This window comes from Heloderma suspectum, chromosome 10, assembly GCF_057233095.1.
Source record: "Heloderma suspectum isolate Gila_16-S chromosome 10, 16-S_ref, whole genome shotgun sequence".
Classification (NCBI taxonomy): domain Eukaryota; kingdom Metazoa; phylum Chordata; class Lepidosauria; order Squamata; family Helodermatidae; genus Heloderma; species Heloderma suspectum.
In genome coordinates, this window is record NC_139467.1 from 24,178,010 (window position 1) to 24,196,461 (window position 18,452).

The window sequence follows — 18,452 nt, forward strand, 5'->3', positions numbered from 1 at the left end:
GTTGTTGTTGTTCAGTCGTTAAGTCATGTCCGACTCTTCGTGACCCCATGGACCATAGCACGCCAGGCCTTCCTGTCCTCTGCTCTCTCCTGGAGTGTGCTCAAGTCCATATTCATTGCATCGGTGATGCTATCTAGCCATCTCATCCTCTGCCGTCCCCTTCTCCTTTTGCCTTCAATCTTTCCCAGCATCAGGGTCTTTTCCAGAGAGTTTTCTCATCACATTAGGTGGCCAAAATATTTGATCTTCAGCTTCAGTATCTGTCCTTCCAATGAGCAGACAGGGTTGATTTCCTTTAGGATGGACTGATTTGACCTCCTCGCAGTCCAGGGGACTCGTAAGAGTCTTCTCCAGCACCACAGTTGGAAGGCATCAATTCTTCGGCGCTCAGCCTTCCTTATAGTCCAGCTCTCACAGCCATACATTACTACTGGGAAAACCATAGCTTTGATTATACGGACCTTGGTCGGCAAGGTGATGTCTCTCTGCTTCTTACTATGCTGTCTAGGTTTGCCATAGCTTTCCTCCCAAGGAGCAAGCGTCTTTTAATATCATGGCTACAGTCACCGTCTGCGGTGATCTTGCAGCCCAAGAAAATAAAATCTGTCACAGTTTCCATTTCTTCCCCTTCCATATGCCAGGAAGTGATGGGGCCAGATGCCATGATCTTCGTTTTTTTAATGTTGAGTTTCAAACCAGCTTTTGCACTCTCCTCTTTCACCCTCAACAAGAGGCTCTTGAGATCCTCTTCGCTTTCTGCCATTAGGGTGGTATCATCTGCATATCTGCAGTTGTTGATAATTCTCCCAGCAATCTTAATTCCGACCTCTGATTCATCCAACCTGGCATTTCTCATGATGTACTCTGCATATAAGTTAAATAAGCAGGGCGACAATATGCAGCCTTGTCGTACTCCTTTCCCAATTTTGAACCACTCGGTTGTTCCATGTCTGGTTCTTACTGTTGCTTCTTGACCCTCGTACAGGTTTCTCAGGAGACAGGTAAGGTGGTCTGGTACTCCCATCACTTTCAGAATTTGCCACAGTGTGATCCACACAATCAAAGGCTTTAGCGTGGTCAATGAAGCAGAAATAGACATTTTTCTGGAATTCTCTTGCTTTCTCCATAATCCAGCGAATGTTGGCGATTTGATCTCTAGTTCATCTGCCGATGTATAAATTAGCATATGCTAATTTTATGCTAATTGGCATCATCATTTTTCATTCTTTTCTGGTGATGCATTGACTGTTTGGGTGGTGGGTTTATCCTGCACTTATGTGGGAGTTAATCTTATTGAATTCAGAGGAACAAGCATACAGTGGACAGCATAGTAATATTTTAAAGCAGGCTCTACCAGTTGGCCACCTTAGAGAAGAAGAATTTTAAGATCTGTTCTATGGTTCTGGATACTAAGAATTTGACTGCATCATAATGTGTTTTCCAGTTAATTATTTCATTAAAATGGACACTCATATATTTAAATGAGTTGCATTACTCAATAAAGCAGCCATCCATTGTCTATTTCCTCCAAGACATTATCTTAGTTTTGGGGGGTAATTAATACTGAGATGCTCCTTGCTACAGAAAGAACTGAACTTGACTAACATACATCACAAACCTATCTGATTGAGCAATAGAACTACACCATCCACATACATCATAATTGGGACCTTGCTTGAGTCAACGGTAAGGGGGGGGGGTGTTGAAAGGTTGGAGATTCCATTTCTTGTGCTACATTATTAACAAAGAAATAAAATAAAAAGGGAGCCAGAATACAGCCTTGACGAACTCCCTGACTGACTCTTGCTGCTTCTGTGAGATGTCTATTTAATCCAACTCTTACCTGGGTGACATTATTATGATGAAGTATTTTAATTAGATGAACCTGAGCACACTCCGGGAGAGAGCAGAGGACAGGAAGGCCTGGCATGCTATGGTCCATGGGGTCACGAAGAGTCGGACATGACTGAACAACAACAACAATTTTAATTAACCAAAGTAATATTTCATCAATATTAGAATCAACAAGCTTCTCCAATACATGGGTCCTATTTACTGAGTCAAATGCGGAAGTTAAATCAATGAAACTGCGTACAATTTTTTAGAAGGTCCATATATACATATATATACAGACACACACACACAATATATAAGAACATATTTAAGAATATATATATATATATATACACACACACACACACACACACACACATATATAATTAAAAGGTAAACTGTGTGTGTGTGTGTGTATATATATATATATAAATTAAAAGGTAAAGAACATATATGTATGTATGTATGTATGTATACACACACACACACACACACACACACGCACTTAATTTAATTAAATGGTAAAGAACAAAACATTGACCTATTGTGCTTCGGCCTTTACAGAAGCCTCCTTGTGCTTCATGAATTACATTGTTTCCTTCCTCCCAAGCTATTAATTTCTTTAATAAATATTTGGAGTATAGTTTAGAAACTACATTAACAGGCTTATAGGTTGATAACTTTTAGGATCATGAGTACACCTCTTTATAAAATATAGGAATAATCACACTAGAAGACCAAACTGAGGGTAAGATGCCTGTTGTATTAATATACATTAAAAGTCTGGCAAGTATAGGAGCCCACCATTCAAGACTGATCTTAAATATTAGGACTGTGCATGGACCACCCCCACAATCTAACTCGGAAGCCACTTTGTGGCTTTGGAGGTGGGCCCGATTCAGCTTGGGCTGATTCAGGGCCCCCCCGACCTGACTCAGCCCGGAACCCAAAGTGGGGTTCGGCCATCCGAATCCCTCTTCGGATTCGGGGCTGAGTCCCCCCTAATGCCCCCATGCAAACCCCCAGCTCCTTTCCTTGCTTTCTCCTCCTCCTCCTCCTCTGTCATCGCCACCACCAGCTGCTGAGGCCTGGACATGCAACGGTGCTTATTGCAGGGAGTTGCCATTTTTAAAATTGCCATGTTTAAAATGGCAACTTCCAGGAACTTCCAGGAAGTTGCCATTTTAAACATGGCAACTCCCTGCAATAAGAGCCGGTGCATGTCCAGGCCTCAGCAGCTGCTGGGGGTAAGGACGGTGGCGGTGATAGCAGTGGCGCGGTGGCAGAGGGGGTGGCGATGGAGGTGGAGGCGGCAGTGACGAGCCAGTGGCAGCAGTGATCAAGTCAGTGGTGGCAGTGACAGCGATGTTGGCGGTGGAGGCGGCGGTGAAAGCAGCGGCGATGAAGGCAGTGGTCGCGGAGGTGATGGCAACAGTGATGGACGGCTCAGGGAAGGACCTGGAGGTGCCGGCGCAGCTGGGCCAGGGGTGCCGAAGCTCTGAAGCACACCGAGACGCTTCAAAGAGCCCCTGACCAGCTCTGGGTTGCTTCGTGTCCCCTCTGCTTCACCTCAGAATGGGCTCAAAGCGACCCAAAGCAGCCCGCTTCGACTTGGACTTCAAGCCTCGGGCCAAAGTGGTGCACAGCCCTATTAAATACCTCAGGAGGTACCATGTCACTGCCTGGGCTTTCCCTTTGGTTTGTGTTGCAATATCTTCCAACACCTCCTCTGGTTGCCACTCTGGTAGAACCTGATTCATAGGGCAATCAAGAGCAGCAGAACATTCATTTGAGGGTTTCCCAAAGATTTTGCTGAAATGCAACCCCCTTTCATTGGGGGAAATTAAAACCTCCTCTGCAATTCTCCCCTTTCCTGCCCTTACTGTCACAAGTCTCCAAAACCTGACCTCATTCTTGTCTGAGTCTGACACCGCCTGGCCCAAGGTAGGGATGGACAGGTGCCCCCCCCCCATCTAGGTCCTCCGGTCACCCACCAAGTTCCTGTCCCCACTCACATGCCCCCAGACCCATGCCCATGCCCCCTTCCCCGCTTGTCATGCCACCCGCACTCACCCAGACCTGTCCAATGACTTCTGCCATCACCATTTTGCAGGAAAAAGTGGCAATTGCAAAAATGTGCACATCTGATCTTGCACAGTATAGTGTGTGTGCAGTTGTACTGCTGGTTAGCATTGTTATTATTGTGTAGTTGTACCGTTATATTTTACTGTTGGTTTTGATGCTACGAGATTGAATGTTCACCGGCCGCTTTGATAACCCTGTGGAAAGTGGTGCATTCATCTGAGTAATAAATAAATAAATAAAATGTGGGTCTTAGCCACTGCTGCTGTTTCCACCTGTGGCATTCCCACCCCATATGCTTAAGCCAGGAGGACAGCAAACTAACTGACTTTTTGTTTTTCGTTTATTACAAATTAAAGCTTGCATTTTACAGTTTAAAAAAGTTTAAAAAATAAATATATGTACATTTATATCCAAACACTGGGATGCTACATATAAAACATGCACACAAAAATGGACAGAGGAGCACTGTGGTTAGAGAACTTTACAAGAGTCACTTAAGTTGCACAAATCTAACATTGCATCAGGTAAGGCCTTTCATGATCATCTGTGCAGATGTCTTTAGACCTGATGGGATCAGGCCCTTTGAGTCTGAACAACATCTTCTCAAGTGCAAATACCAAACAGACCTACTCCACTTTTAGATGCAGTTACATTGTGATCTAATGTTTCACATGTAATAGCACATAGGTCAACTGGTTTCTTACCCCTCTTCACCACAAGATTTGCAGCACATTTTTAAAAAGGGATCTTTTTCCCATGCACAGGCTGCAACAAATATTAACAGGCAGTCTTTAAACCATCATTGCAATGAACTAAGTCCCAAAGTGCAATTATCTGGACCAGTAACTAGGTGCATTTTTGTTCTCCACGCTTTGTAACAGAAGCTACAGCACATGAGAAAAATAACTAAAGTGTCCTGTGCTTTAGGTATGGAAGGGATTCTTTTAAGCCAGGAGCTGAATTGCTTTCTTCCAATACGTTTGTAGAAATGTAATAATGATATCTGACTTCAGATAGGAGCCATGTGGCAAGAGACTTACATCGTCCCCAAAGGCTCTGCCTAATTATTTTCCTAGGCCACTCCATGAATGGCCTGAAAAACATATATTATTGATGCTTATCTGCTCCTTGATATGTCTATGCCCAATCAGCTGTTATGAAAGCCCATTAAACACAGACCGGCTACAGAACTATGTCCTCAAATAACAAAACAAAATCACATGGTACTTTGAAAGTGCCCTCAAAGTAGTGCTTTCAGACTATATGTACAGGGTTCCATTTTTGGAAGTTCCTCCTTACCTAAAACACCCCTTTCCATGCAGAAAGCTAGCAGAGCAGGGGGGGAAAGGGGTAGCCTAACTGAAGTAATGCTAGTTCTCTGCATGCTGGGGCCTTTTCTTAAGGGAAGGATCATCAAGGCGCTGTCCAGAGTCTGAAGTGGTATGGTTCCAGAACAATTTACCATATGATGCAGGCCACCTCTCACTTAGTATGTTAGTGGGAAAGGTTTGTCTTTCCTTCCCTCCACCCCTTTCTTTTATCTCCAGTCCTTCCTTTCTGGTGTTGCATTTTCAACACTTCCAAAAGCCAGGCGTGAATTCATACCAGTAGTTCTTAAAAGCTAACTATGCAGTAGCTCTAACCCTAAGGAGGCCTAATTGTCTCTCCGTACACCAACGCTGCACTTTCCCAAGATTTCTAAACAGTTGTGGGGGCTCATTAACAGTTGGCTCACGCTGTGTCTAGAAACTACAGATGACAGACCATCCTAGGGATTGGAGCTGCCACATGACATATGTTTTTAAGTGCCTATACAGTATACATATGAAACTGCCCTAAGGAAGCTACATTAAAAGTAACCATGTCAGATGCATTCTACTAACCCATTCATAATATATCCAAAGGACATGATGAGATATTAAACACCACCACCAAGCCAGCTAACACCAGCAACTTGACTCAGCATAACAATTCAGTGGTATCTCCACCTCCCTCATGACTTAAGGGTAGCTCAGGAGAAGGAATGTGAAAACACCAGGCTCAGCTCACAGGACCAAGCCAGCTTGGGGTGAATATGGGTTGAAGGGATCTACGCCCAGCGAGACATATTGCGAGACCCTATATGACTGCTCCACCATGTGCCTGGAGTACAATTCAGCCCTTCCCCACTGCCCCATTCACAGTGCCACTGCAAAGCCTGCAACAGTGAAATGAGCAGTGATGTGGTTCTGAGCAGCAAGATAGCCTTGCAATAAAGCAATGGTATGACCATTTTAGCACATACGACTGACCTCTGTGAAATCCACTTGACCCAAGGTTTTTTGTTTTTTGTTTTTCCCATGCTCCAATTTGGTTGAGAGTCTGCCCCCTCACTGTAGGCATATCTGTAGCACACACATTTAAACCAGTGTAACCATCATGGCTCCAAAAATAGAGGACTGCAATTGGAGAGCCCATAGCTATGGAAGCGTGACCATGGCTTTCTCCACCTTCTGTTCCACACCCCATAGTGTCCACTGGAATTCTGGAGTACCTCAGGTGTCTGTGAATTTTCCAAACAACTCCCTCCCCCTTTGATGGCCTTTGGCCACTGCACAAAGACCTTTATTTTTAAGCCAGCACTTGACCTGCCAAGTTGCTGGTTCTTAATCTTCCTTAGATATCTGTTTTATCTGCTTTCTCTTCTCTCTTTTATCTGTTACGATTCCCCATATTTTATTTCTATTTCACTGTTTGTTATATTGGTAGCTGCCTTGTGAGCTGTGTGTTTTTTTTGTTTTTTGTTTTTACGGAAAGGCAAGTTACAATATTTTTAACAAATAAACTTCTGCATCTTTTCCCCCTCATAAGAGTTTATTTTTCACTTCCTCCTTGCTTGCTTAGTGGCTTCCATGTTCAGCCACTTGTCTTCAAATGTTCAGTGATAATCACACATTTTCTAATTCCTGTGCTCAGGCTGCAATGAGCAGTGACGAACCTTTCTCCCACCTCTTCTGAGAGTCTGAAGAAGCCCCTTCCAGGAAGAAGTAAAACTGACAAGGAAGTTGAAAGAACCCTCTATTCAGTTTCACTTCTACAGTGAAGAGGCTATTTTGAAACCCTCCCCTCAGGTTGGCTATTTTAACTACTGCAAAAAGCAGCCTTTGCAGTGGGGACTAGATGTAATGCAGGATGCAGTGCTTAAGCTGGGAGTATTGCATATGAAGTCTTCAAAGAGCAGCAGTGAAATTGACACACTCTCCCCACACAGACCTATAAAATACACATCTAGATCTGCAGTGAGCCTGAGAATCCCCTTCACTGTGGAAGTGAAATTGACAAGACACTGACATAGCTCAGTAGTAGAGGATATGTGTTGCACATCTCCAGTATCTCCTCTTAAAAGATACCAGGTCTCAGCACTGGAAATGTCTTTTGCCTAAGACCTTGGAGAGTCTTTGCCCATCAGAGTAGATGAAGCTTCCCCAAAATGGTGCCCTCCAGATGTTTTGGACTGCAGTGCCCAGCATTCTTGACCATGTTTGCGGGGGCTGATGAGAGTTGCGCCAAAACATCTGAAGGGCACCAGATCAGGGAAGGCTGGAGGAAACAATAGTGGCTAGATGGCCCAAAGGTCTGACTCAATGTAAAGCAGATTTGTATGTATCTCTGTGAACAATCTCTCCCAAATTGGCTAACCATCTCTACCCAAGCCTCAGTACACTTTGTTTCCCAGGGTTTCTTAACTGCAGCCATGACAGTTCAATTGGTTTAAGTGTTGTGCTTATGGAGCTTCCCCATCCTGAAGAATTTTGATCCTTTATGGGTAGTTACCTTTTCCATAAAGCCTTGAGTTACCTAGAGGGAACAGGATTTCCAATTAAGCAAGCAGGGCTAGGCCATAATATAAATTGGCTTCTTCTTTTTCTTTTCTTTTTTGGTACCAAAAACAGGGTTGCAGCAGACCCATTACCAGAGGTCAGAATGTCTATTCAATGTCTATCTTATCCTGTTATACAGGACAGCAGAGGGAGACGTGTGCGGACAACAGGAATTGGGATGAAGGAGATGGAAGCAGGAGCAGTATACCAGCTAAACCACACTTGAAGTCAAATGTTGGGGAAAGGATAAACAAAGTTGACAAGGTCCTGAGGTAGGGGCATTTGGCATTAACACATTCAGAGTCCATCATTGTGTTGCCTTCCCCCAAAGTGCCACATGGAAATCTGCTATACCATAGCAGCTATGGAGTCCTGTTGGTATCCAAGAAGATAATCATCTCTCTCACCCAACAGGCTGGACAGACATTCCCAAAGCACCAAGGAGCAGACAAAAGAAGAGGCCTTCTTCTCTTTAAGGTCATCTCTGGAGTACTAAGGGGACCATGCTGATGTCTCTGCTGCTTCCTCCTTCCACTGCCAGCTTATTCGCTGAGTTTCCTTCCATGTTGTTTGATGGTCTTGCCTTCCTGTCTTTCTATTACCCACACAGGAAGAAGTGCTTTGCAGCTGCAGGGCTCCAGATGATTAAAACAAAGAGCATCCTTGAGCCCCCTTTGGATTGGATTGTCTTCTAGATGCTCTTCTCCCATGGAAGGACCCAGTGGCTTGGAATTTCTCTGAGAGATGTGCTGCTTTCAGAAAAACAAGTCAACTGAAAGAGCAAGATCCCTACAAAATAGAAGAGATGAAATGGTCAGCATCTCACCCAATGCCCTCTAAGCATTCATTTTAGTGACCATTTTGGAGGAGTTGGGCTTAAAGCTGCCCAGTCTAGACCAGGAGAGGGCTCATTGTGTACCTTTAAGAGAGGTACGGGCAACATACGTCCCTCCAGGTATTTTGGCCTATAGCTCCCATCAGCCCTAGTCAGCATAGCCAATTGTGAGTGCTGATGGGAGTGGTAGGCCAAAACATCTCACAGGCCACAAGTTGTCCACCCCTGCTTTAAGAGTTGCACAGAATGGGGGGGCGGGAGGCATATGCAGCTTCTCCCAGCACTGAAGCTCTGTGATGGGAAAACTCACTACTAGGGAAATTCTGCCTTGCTAGCAATTCCTTAAGGCAGAGAAGCTTCTGTCTCTGGGTTTTTTGCAACGTTTTGGAAATACAGTAAGACATTTACAGCATGGAGAAAAAGAGTGGCTCCAGCACTCTTTTTTAGGATTATGGAGGCCTCACTGGAACATAGGGGAACTGTGCTCATTAAGGCTGGACAAGCTTTCCCAGACTCTGCTCAGATTGGCTTGCATTAATCAAAGCCATTTCTCCAAATCTGTATCAGGAGGAAATAGCTCAGCTTAATCTGAGCCAATGCAAATAAATTCAGATCCTGTCACACCCCCAAATGGGGACACAACAGGGTCTGGTCCCTGTCCTTCCCAGTATCCCTGGATGAAACAACATATCCCAAGTTGTGCCTAGAACACTGTATTGGGTGGGGGGGATCTCCCACCCTCCTTTCTTCCCACCTGCTTGCCTTTTCTGGAGCAGCAGCACCCTCTGCACGGTAATGGCTGGGAAGGGATCAGAGGCATGGGTTAGGAAGTTCATTAATGACTGTTGGGGAAGAAGTGGAAATCTTTTCCTGGTCAGATTGTGGGAGTTCTAGCACTTACCCCATATTTGGGTGAACATTATGAGCTCTCGTGACTCATATTGCTGAGCCAGAAAATATGGGTTTCAGTAGCATTTCCAATGCTCATACAAATGCATTCTTTCCCAGCGTCTCTGGGAGCAGAGTAGCACTACTCCACATATGGAGGTACTAAGAGACTGTTTACACACAGCAGGATATTTACCTGAGATCTTTCAGAAGTTCAGCTTGCGGGGCTTGGTGCTACGGCTCTGGAGAAGCTTTTCCAACAGCCCTGTGTTTGCAGGCAGCTGAGGATTCTTGAGATCCCTGGGATGGGGGAGATGGCACAAGCATAATAAGACAGTGTTTAAAGGGGCACAGAGAATTACAGAAGGAGCCCTTGAAAAAAGGAGATGGTACCAGCATTTCTTAAGCTTATGCTTGGGTTGTTTCTCACAGCAATTGTGACAGCCTTTCCTAATCAGATGTGTTGGACTACAACTCACATCATGTTCAAACCGCATGGCCATGGCAGCTGTAGTCCAACTAGGAATGTCAGAGAAATCTGCAACAGGACCAAATGAGTTTGGATTTTTATGAATCCAACCTGTGGATTCCACAGAAGACCAGCTTTTCCCCTGTTGGCAGATTCCATAGACTTGCAGAACATTTTTCTAACCTTTGGTAGGTTGGGTTTTTTTTTTTTGCAAATTCTCTCATAGAAAAACATGGATAAATGTTTAAAAAACCAGCCAAAATGCACATTTCCCCTAAAGCATGAAAATGCACATTTGGGGAGAGTTTGCACATTTTTGCACTTGAAAATGTGCACAAATGCTCATTTGCACAAATTCGGGAACTAAAAAAATCAGATTCCCTCAATGGGCGGAGGATAGAACGAAAGGTGCCTGACATTCCACAAAACACAGATGGAACAGATTTTACAGACTGCACATCCCTAAGTCCAACACATTTAGAAGGAACCACATGGGGAAGGCTGGTCTATGACATAGCAGCTCCGCTTAAGGTGCCCAAATTTCAGGAGCGGGGGTATGAGAGAGATAGAGAGAGAGAGACTGACTGACTCTTTGTGTGTGTGTGTGTGTGTGTGTGTGTGTGTGTGTGTGTTTTTAAGAGAAAGCACTATCCAATTCTTGGAAACATTTACAGCCTGATTCATTGCTGCAAGATTTTCTGAGAAGCCAGAAATGACAAATGACTTTGCTTTCCCTCTCTGTGACCTAAGCATATCCTTAGATTACACAACCATCTCCTTTATGGTTATAGGCACAAAAGGAGTGTCTACACTTAACAGTGAGGCATTTGGAATCTGGTGTCTAAACTATGGCCCTTTGCCAGACTTTCCTTTGATGAAGATGAGGGAGCTGGATCATTCAGGGTGTGTGTGCTGGGGCAGGTTATTTTCAACACATAAGCTAGGAGTGGGACTTCCCAAGTTTAAATCCCACCTAAGCTAAGCATTAAGGGCAGTGGTGCATTGAAGACAGGGATGCAGTGCTGCCATTTTTTTATTAGTAGCGATGCTAATCTGAATTAGTAGGGATGCTGATCTGAACAGAACACAGCAGCTTGCCTGATTAAAGGCGGCCACCGGTGTGATCACATCACTCCAGTGCTGAAGGAGTTGCACTGGTTAACAGTTATTTTCTGGGCTAAATTCAAGGTGTTGGTTTTGACCTTTAAAACCCTATATGGTTACGGCCCAGCCTATCTTAAGGAGCACCTCCAGCAACACCAGACAGGCCACTCAACAAGATTAGCCTCAGATGGCCTCCTCTCTGTCCCATCAGCCAGGACAGCTAGGCTGGTGAGGACAAGGGAGAGGGCCTTCTCTGCGGTGGCCCCCACTCTGTGGAACTCCCTCCCTAGGGAACTCCACCATGCCCCCTCTTTAATCACCTTCCACCACGCACTGAAAACGTGGTTGTTCAGGCAGGCATTTGGGGTGAGCTAGGGAAATTTTAGAAAATGACATTTTAATGTGTAATTTTATTGTTTTTAAACTGGTTGTATTATTGTACATCGCCCAGAGTGGCCGGGTGACCGGCCAGATGGGCAACTAAGAAAATAAATAAATAAATAAATAAATATTCCCTGTTCCCTCCAAGCTTAGCTGCAATCCTCGCAGCTGCTTAGGGGGAAGTGAATTTTCTCAGCAACAATAAGCCGATGTGCTCATGATACAGCACTCCTGCACAAAACAAATGACCACCATTGGTACATCCAGCTTATAGATTTATAGAAGTAACATTTTTAAAATGTGAACTTTATAGATTTTAAAGTAAGTGTATGTGTGTGTGTGTGTGTGTGTCTGTATACATACATTCTAGAAAGGCTGACAACACTGTATTAAAATATATATTTTAAGCTAAACTTGTTGGCTTCTGCTCTCATCAGTAGGTGTGCTGTTATCACAGATTTTAAAATGTGAAACTTTTCAGTATAAAACACCAGCTTCAGTCACAGATAAGAGTATGTTACGATGACTCTTCAAAACTGAGCCAGCACCTATCAGGAAGAATGGATAGTTGTGAGTTATCCCTGTAATAATGCAATGTATTTTGGGGCGGCCTGGTTTTGAATGGGCAATCAAGACCCAAGAGCTTTATCAAAAAAAACTCTGCTCCTGATGGAGATGAAAACTGCTAGAATGGCTCAACATAGCTGCCTGCGTTTATGGCATCTCCTTGGGGATGTGTCTTTGGGGACTACCAGGATGAGTGCCTGTACTTCACAATTTACTACTATACTTCTGCTTAACGGAGCCACTAAGTCTCAGGCAACCTGCACACTCACTCAATGCCTCAGACACCTGTAACATGATGCTAACAACACTAGTCTACCAGCATTTCAACCTTTTTGAACGGGGAAAGAACCATGCCAAAGGCGGGAAACTACAAAAGAATTGGTGGTAGGGGAAAAGGGGGCAGGACCAGAAGAAGGGGGCATGGAATCTTGGAGGGCTGGGTTGGGCCCCCAGGGGACCAAATTTGGCCCATGAGCCTAAGATTCAATACACCCCTGCCTTTAAAGATATAAGCAACATGCCAAGACATGAGGAAGCCAAACTTTACAGAGAACAGATGCTGTAAAGTGCTGGCGGAGTGGACACCATAGTTTGGAGCAGTCCTGCCTATTGTTTTGCATGGAAGGGGGCTGCCATTAACTTCTGCATGGCAGTTTCTTTACGCTGTGAGTGCAATATGTTGTGCACATCGCCTGCATCATGCCAACAGTGTCGTCTTCCACCTGCAGCCACCACCACCACAGACCCCCAGCACTTTCTTGTTTGTGGAAGGAAAGGGACGTGACATGGCACTTACCACGACTTGCCATGGCAGAAGGTTGTGCAGATGCTGCCCTTTGCATGCGAGCACTCACACCTGCCAAGAGATCTCTTCTGCCGCCTTTGTATATTTCCCAGGCCATAGGGTGTGGCATGGCTGATATAAAAGGAAGCCAAAAAAAAAAAAAAAAGCATTGAGTTTACCTTCTGCACTCGAATAGAAAGGAGGTTTATGATGCAGGCCTTGACAATAACAAGTCCTGTTTTCAAGTCATCAGGTGGAAGAGTTAGTTATCTACTAACTCAAGATAAGGAAAGCTCCAATTATCTCCTCTGACACTCGCAAGCTCACTCTTTATGCCTTTATGCAGCATGCAAGTAGCAGGTGGAAAGGGACTCATCATTCATTACTAACAATATCAAGATGCAGGAATCATTTCTCCTTCCTCATATTGAGAAGGAAGGCATAAGGGGATCTAGACCAAGGGTGTGTCAGGGCAAGCTGGTGGCTCCCCAGGTGTTGTGGCATGGCAACTCCCATCATCCATACTAGCTGGGGCTGATGGGAGTTGGAGTCAAACAACATCTGGGGGCCGCCAGCTTTCTCACTCCCCGCCCTGATCTAGACTAACAGTGAACTCCTATACAGGTCTACTTAGAAGCAAGCCCGACTGAATGCAATGGGACTTACTCCCAGGTAAGGGTGTATAGCAGTGGTGAGAGACTTGTGGCCCTCCAGATGGTTTGGCCTACAGCTCGTATCATCCCTCGACATTGGCCATGCTGGCTAGGGCTGGTGGGAGTTGAAGGCCAAAACATCTGGAGGACCACAAGTTGCTCACCCCTCGTGAACAGGATAGTAGCCTAAGTTAGTCACCCTTAGGTCACATTGAAATCAATGCAAAAAGTTAGTTATGACGAACTTAAGTCCCGCTGATGTCATTGGGACCAAAGTGTGATGAGCCAGTTGGTTGGGGAAAGGAGCAAGAGGGTGCTGTTGCATTCATGTCCTGCTTGCATGCTTCCCAGAGATGTATGGTTTGCCATGGTATGAATGGAATGTTGGAGTAGATGGACTCTTGGTCTGATTCAGGAGGGCTTTTCTTATGGTCTTAGGACAGAGAGATCCCTCTCATTCAGAAATACAGTGGCACACTTTCACAGGCTCTGCATGGGCTGAACTTGACCTGAGAGCATAAGACAGCCTTCCCAGATCACTTGGACTACAACTCCCATCATCCCTGACCACGGGCCATGTGGGCTGGGGCTGATGAGGGATGAAGTCAAAAACATTTGGAGCACACAGAGTTGGGAAAGGCTAGTGTAAGAGGTTCTTTAAAAATAAAAAAAATCTCTTACAAGCACTGCTTAGGAGAACAGTCCTCTGTTAGCCTTGTAGTGTTTCCAGCTTTGGTCACTCAGTCCTCCCCCCTCCTCCTTAAATGCTGGAGAATGGCATGCTCTTTTTGGATCGAGGAGCTACTCCAGACCTCATGTTAGCAGGTATAATTAGAACCACACCTGAGTGGGAGTTGTCTGTTTGGCTTGGATCTTAAGCTGCCTGCAATGGGATTGTTTCAGAGCTGCCTGGTGCTCTCTGCTGTGCCTTGCAATGGGCAAGCACCTTCTCAACAACCAAATTATTTCAAGGCCACCCCGTTGCCCAGCTCCTTAGACAATACCAACCAGGAAGAAAACTTGAGCAAGGGTAGGTAGAAGTGGAACAGGATCTAAAGCAAAGGTGGGTAGAAGTGGATTGGGATGTACTCGTAGATCAGCCTTCTCCAACATGGCAGTCCTCCAGATGTTTTGGACTACAACTCCCATCATCACTCACCAGTAGCTATGTTGGCTGGGCTAATGGCAGTTGTTGTCTAAAACATCTGGCAGGCACCAAGTTGGGAAAGGCTATGGTAGATTCTGGACAATTTGCAGGAGATCAGCAAGGCTATATTTCTGATGCCCAGTTGTTTAACAATAGCAATACCGAGACACTTCCCCTCCCACCCTAAGTTAGGCTGCTAAAATTAAGAATACCAGGAGTGGGGTGGGGGGGGTGAGAGAGGGGGGGGAATAGCCTTCCCCCAACCTGGTGCTCTACAGATGTTTTGGACAACAACTGCCATTAGCCCAGCCAACATAGCTACTGGTGAGTGATTATGGGAGCTGTAGTCCAAAACATCTGGAGGGCAGCAGGCTGAGGAAGGCTGGTATGAAAGTACTGTGAATTCCGTTCTGATACCAAAACAAGTGAATGATCCCCCCTTTTTGTACCTGGTTGCCAGATGTTGGGGTTCAGGTAGAAAAACAAAGTAGATCTTGCAAGCTTGACATCTGCCCACCCCTGACCTGAAGCATTCATGGCTGGAGGAAACATTGAGCCTTTTTCCAAAAATCAAATAACATAACAGGAAAGATACACAGAGCCTGCATAGGCTCTGCAGCCTTCCCCAACCTGGTGTCCTCCAGGAGTCTTGGACTGCAATTCCTGTCATCCTCAGACAGCACAGGCAGTTGCACTACAACACATCTGGGCAGCACCAAGTTGGCGAATGCTGGCATGGAGAGAGGACAGAGGCTCATGCATGTGTGTGTGAAAGTTCCTTTAAAAATGGACCACCAGGAGTCTTTCCATGGCCCACCCATTGTGCCCACGGGGCTGTGTGAACAAAAAGCCACATACCTGCCTTGTGGCAAATCCAGTAATTCCCATTGATCTGACACCATGGGATGGAATCTCTTTCACGACCCTAATGGCAGCCCCCTGTTTCACTCACCCTGGTGTATTGATCCAGATGATATCAAGGTGACAGAAGTAAATGCACTCCTTGTCCATCCAGTTGGTGCAGGAACACCGCTTCGTCCTCAGGTGCCTGCCATTGGCCGCTGCCAGGTGGGATTCTGCCGGAGGATGGCTGAGCCCTGCCGCAAGAGAAAGTGACAGAGAAAATGAAAGGTCAGTTGCAGGTTCTGGATGGGAAACCTCAGAAATGTGCTGTGAACAGTATGTAAACAGAGCAAATTAGCCCTGCCACCTCATCATAAGGAGATGTCTGTGTTCGCCATTTTATAGCCTCTGCAGCCTTACTGATAAAGTCGGAGTGTGTGTGTGTAGACCCCAGCCATTTCTGCCCACCTCAGCAGGAAATCCTGGGAAGCAGGCTACAAAGGAGATAATGGGCACAGCCAGGCAGACATAAACCAGGACGCACACTTTGCCCTTGTTTGCAGCAGCGCCTCACGCTTATCAGAGATGCATGGGTGATTCATTGGCAAACATCTGTGCCACCAAACAGCAGCTCTCGCCCGGCACATGCCTACAGTGTATGGATACAGGCAGGTGCGATTATCGTGATCCTCCTCTCATGCCCTTATCAAATAGCAACTGCGGAATGCATGCGGGTGCAAATGTACGGGTGTGCCACTGAGCATCCCAAATGTGTGGAGCACTTAGGAATGCAGGAAGTTTCCTTAGACTGAGTCAGACCATCTAGCCCAGTACTGTTGACACTGACTGGCAGCAGCTCTCCAGGGTTTCAGGCAGGAGGGTTTTTTTCCCTGCCCTACCTGGAGATGCTGGGGATCGAGCCTGTGACTTTCAGCATGCTAAGCATGTGGTCTGCCACTGACCTATGCCCAGCTCCGCCCTTGGGGTGGGGGTGGGGGACCAAAAGAGAACAAAAATGTGTATGCACACATGCAAGAACTCATTCCAAGGAATGTAGGATATTTTAATAATAATAATTATTATTATTATTATTATTATTCCCTCTCTTGAGAAAGTCCTAAAGGAACTATTCCCTCTGATGGACGCTGATTGCTGACATGTCCCAGGGCATAGTCTGAAGGCACATGAGGCAGCCACCTTGCTAAAGCTAAGCAGCTTTGGGTCTGGCCGGTGCTTGGAGGGGAGACCATCTGGGACGCAGATGTAGCCACGGTGTGTTCCATGATGGAAGAAAGGCGGGATATAAATGCAATAAAATAAATAAATAAAAATATAATGTCCCAGCAGCGGCAGGCCTTCCATCCATCCATGCCCGCACGGATACATGGGTCTACTCTCCTGCCTTTTGCTCTGCAGCTCAGTTTCCTTGGAAGTCGTAGCAGCAGAGCCAGAAGGAAATCATCGCGCAGCTGCCATCCCGGGATCAGGATGTGCGGGTGCGGACGGCCAGAAATGGGGGTGCGGCGCGCGCGCACGCACACATACATCACCCCCCCCCCGGGCTCTAAAAAAAGCGGGGGGGGGGAGAGAATATCTGATTTGCAAACCTAGTACAAAACGAGGCATGCCTTGAAAAAGAAAAGACAGATCAGTGTGAAAACTCCGGAGGGCTCTCTCACCTTCTTCCAGCAGGACGCAAAGGGCGATTGCGAAGGAAAAGAAACAGGACGGACTGTGTACCATTGTGGCGAGCAATGAGGCGGAGAGCGGCGCTCCCTCTCGCTCGCTCGCAGAGGCTGTTCTGGAGCTCTTGGGGCTTCGCTGCAGGTGCTTTATAGCCCCGCCGCCTGGCGCGTCACGGGCGCACATGGGCACGCCTCTCCCCCCCCGCCCCCCAAGCGTGGGACGGGGGCCCCCTCCGCAAAGCGAAGCGGGCACCGAGCCAGGCAAGGCCGAGCCTCCTTCCCCCTTCTCTGCCGCCGCCGCCGCCTCCCGAGGAAGTCAAGTTGGAGCCGTTCCTGCTGCCGCAGGTAAAGCGCCCCTTACCAGGTCGCCTACCCAGGCCGAGGTGTGACGGATCGTGCCCCTTTGGATGGCAGCGTGCCCTGCAGCGTGCACGCTGGGGCTGTCCTTTGGCACATGAGCCTCGCAACAACCCCGCGAGGTAGATTCGGCTGAGAAAGGAAGGAAGGAAGGAATGGGGGGGGGGATCCTAAGGTAGCCGAGCCCAGAGAAAGACAGTGTGGTGGAATGGTTAGAGCAGCCTTACCCTGACCCTGGCACCCTCCAGACGTTTTGGACTACAACTCCCATTCTCCCAGTAGCTCTGTTGGCTGGGGAGCATGGGGATTGCAGTCCCAACACATCTGAAGGGTGCCAGGGGTGAGGGAGGATGGATCAGGTATCAGTCTAGGACTGGGGAGAGCCAGATTTAAATCCCCCATGAAGCTCCCTGGGTGATGTTGGGGTGGTCATGATATCTCAGCCAAGCCTATTTTGCTGGAGCATTGTGCAGATAAAACAGTGGGGGAAGAGAGAAGCCATGCATGCAGCTTAGTTCGCCTTGGGGAGGTAATTAATGCATACACAAATAAAACAAAACCCAATGCTCCCGTAGCCTTCAACCTGATCCTACCCAAGACTCACCTTCAACCCCAACTTCCAAAATGGAACCCAGTTGAAGCGACTACCTGCACATTCTCCAACTGTCTCTTTTCTTTCTCTCTCTCTCTCTCTCTCTCTCTCCCTCTCTCTGCAGGATGGCAAGGGGCGACAGCAACACTTGAGTTAAAGAAGGAGTGAGGGGGGGCTCTCAGGGGAGCTTGGGGTTAGGCTGGTGGATTTTAAAAAAAATATTTTCCCACAATCTTCCACCGACCTTACAAGCAAAACTTAAATAAACCGACAGTACCGTTGATGAGAACTGCCTAAAATCAGAGCAGGATTCTTTCCTCTTGTGGTTCCAATTCATCACACTGGCTCTCCAGATGAGATATCTACCTG

The 18,452-nt window shown here is 46.5% G+C and overlaps 1 protein-coding gene across 1 annotated transcript; it reads right to left on the reverse strand.

The window, feature by feature from the left end:
• Positions 1 to 7,483: 7,483 nt before the first annotated feature.
• Positions 7,484 to 17,252, reverse strand: EDN2 (endothelin 2). The gene is made up of 5 exons (XM_084814394.1): positions 17,129 to 17,252; positions 15,559 to 15,703; positions 12,819 to 12,938; positions 9,698 to 9,801; positions 7,484 to 8,567 (listed from the first exon to the last, which is right to left on the reverse strand). Exons 1-4 carry the CDS (start codon positions 17,190 to 17,192, stop codon positions 9,708 to 9,710), a joined length of 423 nt encoding a protein of 140 aa, XP_084670520.1. The 5' UTR covers positions 17,193 to 17,252; the 3' UTR covers positions 7,484 to 8,567; positions 9,698 to 9,707.
• Between the last annotated feature and the right edge of the window lie 1,200 nt (positions 17,253 to 18,452).

What these genes read in the sequence shown, in the direction of transcription:
- EDN2 (XM_084814394.1), bottom strand. Translation starts at nt 17,192, where the DNA reads ATGGTACACAGTCCGTCCTGTTTCTTTTCCTTCGCAATCGCCCTTTGC. An exon ending in ATCTGGATCAATACACCAGG is followed by an intron (nt 12,939 to 15,558) that starts GTGAGTGAAACA and finishes CTTTTATATCAG; the next exon opens with CCATGCCACACCCTATGGCC. An exon ending in TTCTGCCATGGCAAGTCGTG is followed by an intron (nt 9,802 to 12,818) that starts GTAAGTGCCATG and finishes CCCCCATCCCAG; the next exon opens with GGATCTCAAGAATCCTCAGC.